Here is a 2,777-nt window from a genome sequence, read left to right as displayed (position 1 = left end):
TCTACTCCGTAATGTACCTGATAATCTATCCAGCATGTAACTGAGTACATGTACTCCAGCACATGTAACGTAGACCTCATTACTCCAGTAATGGTAACCTGAGTACATGTAACTCCAGTAAAATTGTAACTGAGTACATTCTCCAGTAAGTACCACTGAGTACTCATGACTCCAGTACTGTAACTGGTCATTACACATCTACATATGTCTAGATGTAAATGAGATCCTCCAGTAATGTACTGAGTACATGTAACTCCAGTAATGTAATCTGAGTCCATCAGTACTCCACCTAATGTAACTGAGTACTACTTGTACTCGAGTACAGATATCAGTAATGTACTCGTAACTCTAACTCCAATGTACCCAGTAAGCTGAGTAATCACTCCAGTATATTACTGAGTTACTCGTACTTCCAGAATGTACTGATGTAATCGACTCGTAAGTAATGAGTAATAGTACTCCAGTAAGCGGAGTTTCTACTCCAGAATGTAACTGAGTACATTACTCATTAAGAGTACTCTACTCCGTAATGTAACTGATACATAGCTAGACTGAGTCTCTAGTAATGTAACAGTCACATCGTACTTCCGTAAGTAAACTGAGTCACTGTCTACTCAGTAATGTAACTGTAATGTACATCTACCTCCAGTTACTGGTAACTGAGTACATCTACTCACATGTAACTGGTACATAGTAAGTGTAACAACTGGAGACAGTACTCCAGTAATGTAACTGAGTACATTCTACTCATCTAGCTCCAGATGTAACTGAGTACCAATCTACTCCATAATGTACTGCAGTACATCTACTCCAGTAAGGTAACTGAGTACACTCAGCTCCAGTAATGTAACTGAGTACATGTACTCCAGTAATGTAACTGAGTACATCTACTCCAGTAATGTAACTGAGTACATACACTCAGCATGTACCTCTACATGTATCTGCCAGCAATGTAACTGAGTACATCTACTCCATATGTAATGAGTAATCTACTCAACTGTCCAGTATGTAACTGAGTACATCTACTCCAGTAAATGTAACTGAGTACATTTCTGTAATGTAAGTACTTAGTTACTAGTTACTTTAGGTACTCCACTTCATTCTCTGTTACAGCTTTACAGCAGCGGGTCAGTGGACCGCTAACGTTAACGTTGAAGTGCTCGTTTTTAAAATGGCTGGCCTCCGCCGACCGCATGTGCTGCGTTGATTTAAATGAAACGGCCTTTCGTCCGTTTCCATTTCTACGACTTCACTGCGATGTGAGTGCTTCCTGCAGGAGTTACACCTGTTGTCATGCAACGGTATTTGTCCGTAGGGGTTTAAGGCTTCAACTCTTGTGCGGCCTCCGCCGGGGTGGCGTGGGTGTCCCCCTTTCCGCCCACCGGTGGGTGGTCCCCTCAGAGGTTTCCCCTCATCAGTCTTCTCACACTACAATCCGCAGCCTGCATGTGAGGGTTTTAAACGGGTAAACCGGCTCAATCCTGCTCCCGATATTTCACATTCAATCCGTAAAATCAACGTAAGTGGTCAGGGTCAGATACGTAGAGGTTTACCCCCTGATGGCAGAGGCCGCGGGTTCGGACTTCCATGACCGCGCCCTTTGTATACTGTTAATGCCATGCTATCCCTGTGAAAATAAAGAACTAAAAATATATGAAAAAAACAAAACTAACTAACTACCAATATCTAACTAAACGTGCTATGTTAATGTTACATACTGACAAGGGCTAGTACTGCTAATCCTAACTGCTAGTTACATTCAACATAGCACAGGCTAATTCCACTGCTAACTAACGCTAATGTATTAAAACTTAACATGGCACAGGCTAATTATGCTAAACTAAACATGAGTCTTAATATTAACATAGGCCGGCTATACATTATGCTAAATCATAACCATGAGTGTACATACAAGGAAGGCAACTCATGTAACCTAACATGCGTTAACATTAACATAGCACCGGCTAATTAACTGATACTAACATGCTAGTTAACACTAACATAGGACCTTCTTTTAAAAGTTAAAAGTTGGCTACAAAAAAATACGCATTGCAGTAATGTGATGTGAGGTTAGACATGTGGTTACTTTCCCCCCCTCGGTACTCCAGTAATGTAAGTACTTTAGTTACTAGTTACTTTAGGTACTCCACTACATTCATCTGTTACAGCTTTACAGCAGCGGGTCAGTGGACCGCTAACGTTAACGTTGAAGTGCTCGTTTTTAAAATGGCTGCCGCTCGGACCGCTGTGCTGCGTTGATTTAAATGAAACGGCCTTTCTGTCCGTTTCATTTCTACGGACTTCACTGCGATGTGAGTGCTTCCTGCAGGAGTTACACTGTTGTCATGGCAACACGTCTTTTGTCCCGTCAGGTGGTTTGAAGGCTTCAACTGGGACGGCCTCCGCCAGGGTGCCGTGGTGTCCCCCTTCACGCCCACGGTGGGTGTCCCTCAGTCCCCTCACAGTCTTCTCACACTACAATCCGCCTGCATGTGAGGGGTTTTAAACGGGTAAACCGGCTCAATCCTGCTCCGATATTTCATATTCAACGTAAAAAGCAACGTAAGTGGTCAGGGTCAGATACGTAGAGGTTTACCCCCTGATGCAGAGGCCGCGGGTTCGACTCCGACCCGCGGCCCTTTGTCTACATGTCATCCATCTATCCTGTGAAAATAAAGAACTAAAAATTAATGAAAAAAACTAAACTAACTAACTAACGTGCTAGTTAATGTTAACATAGACACAGGCTAATTACTGCTAACTAACATGCTAGTTAA

General features: G+C 42.6%; 1 protein-coding gene across 1 annotated transcript in view; it reads left to right on the top strand.

Annotated features, from left to right (window-relative positions):
* LOC116685781 (cGMP-dependent protein kinase 1) overlaps positions 1-2,777 on the top strand; it is a gene marked incomplete at its 5' end in the record, with an annotated part of 77,956 nt that overhangs the window by 74,430 nt on the left and 749 nt on the right. Inside the window, 1 exon segment of the mRNA XM_032510718.1 lies at positions 2,373-2,439. Within this exon segment, the coding sequence (XP_032366609.1) occupies positions 2,373-2,439 (67 nt within the window).

Source organism: Etheostoma spectabile, chromosome 3, assembly GCF_008692095.1.
Source record: "Etheostoma spectabile isolate EspeVRDwgs_2016 chromosome 3, UIUC_Espe_1.0, whole genome shotgun sequence".
NCBI classification, from domain to species: domain Eukaryota; kingdom Metazoa; phylum Chordata; class Actinopteri; order Perciformes; family Percidae; genus Etheostoma; species Etheostoma spectabile.
This window is presented reverse-complemented; position numbering and strand designations above follow the sequence as displayed.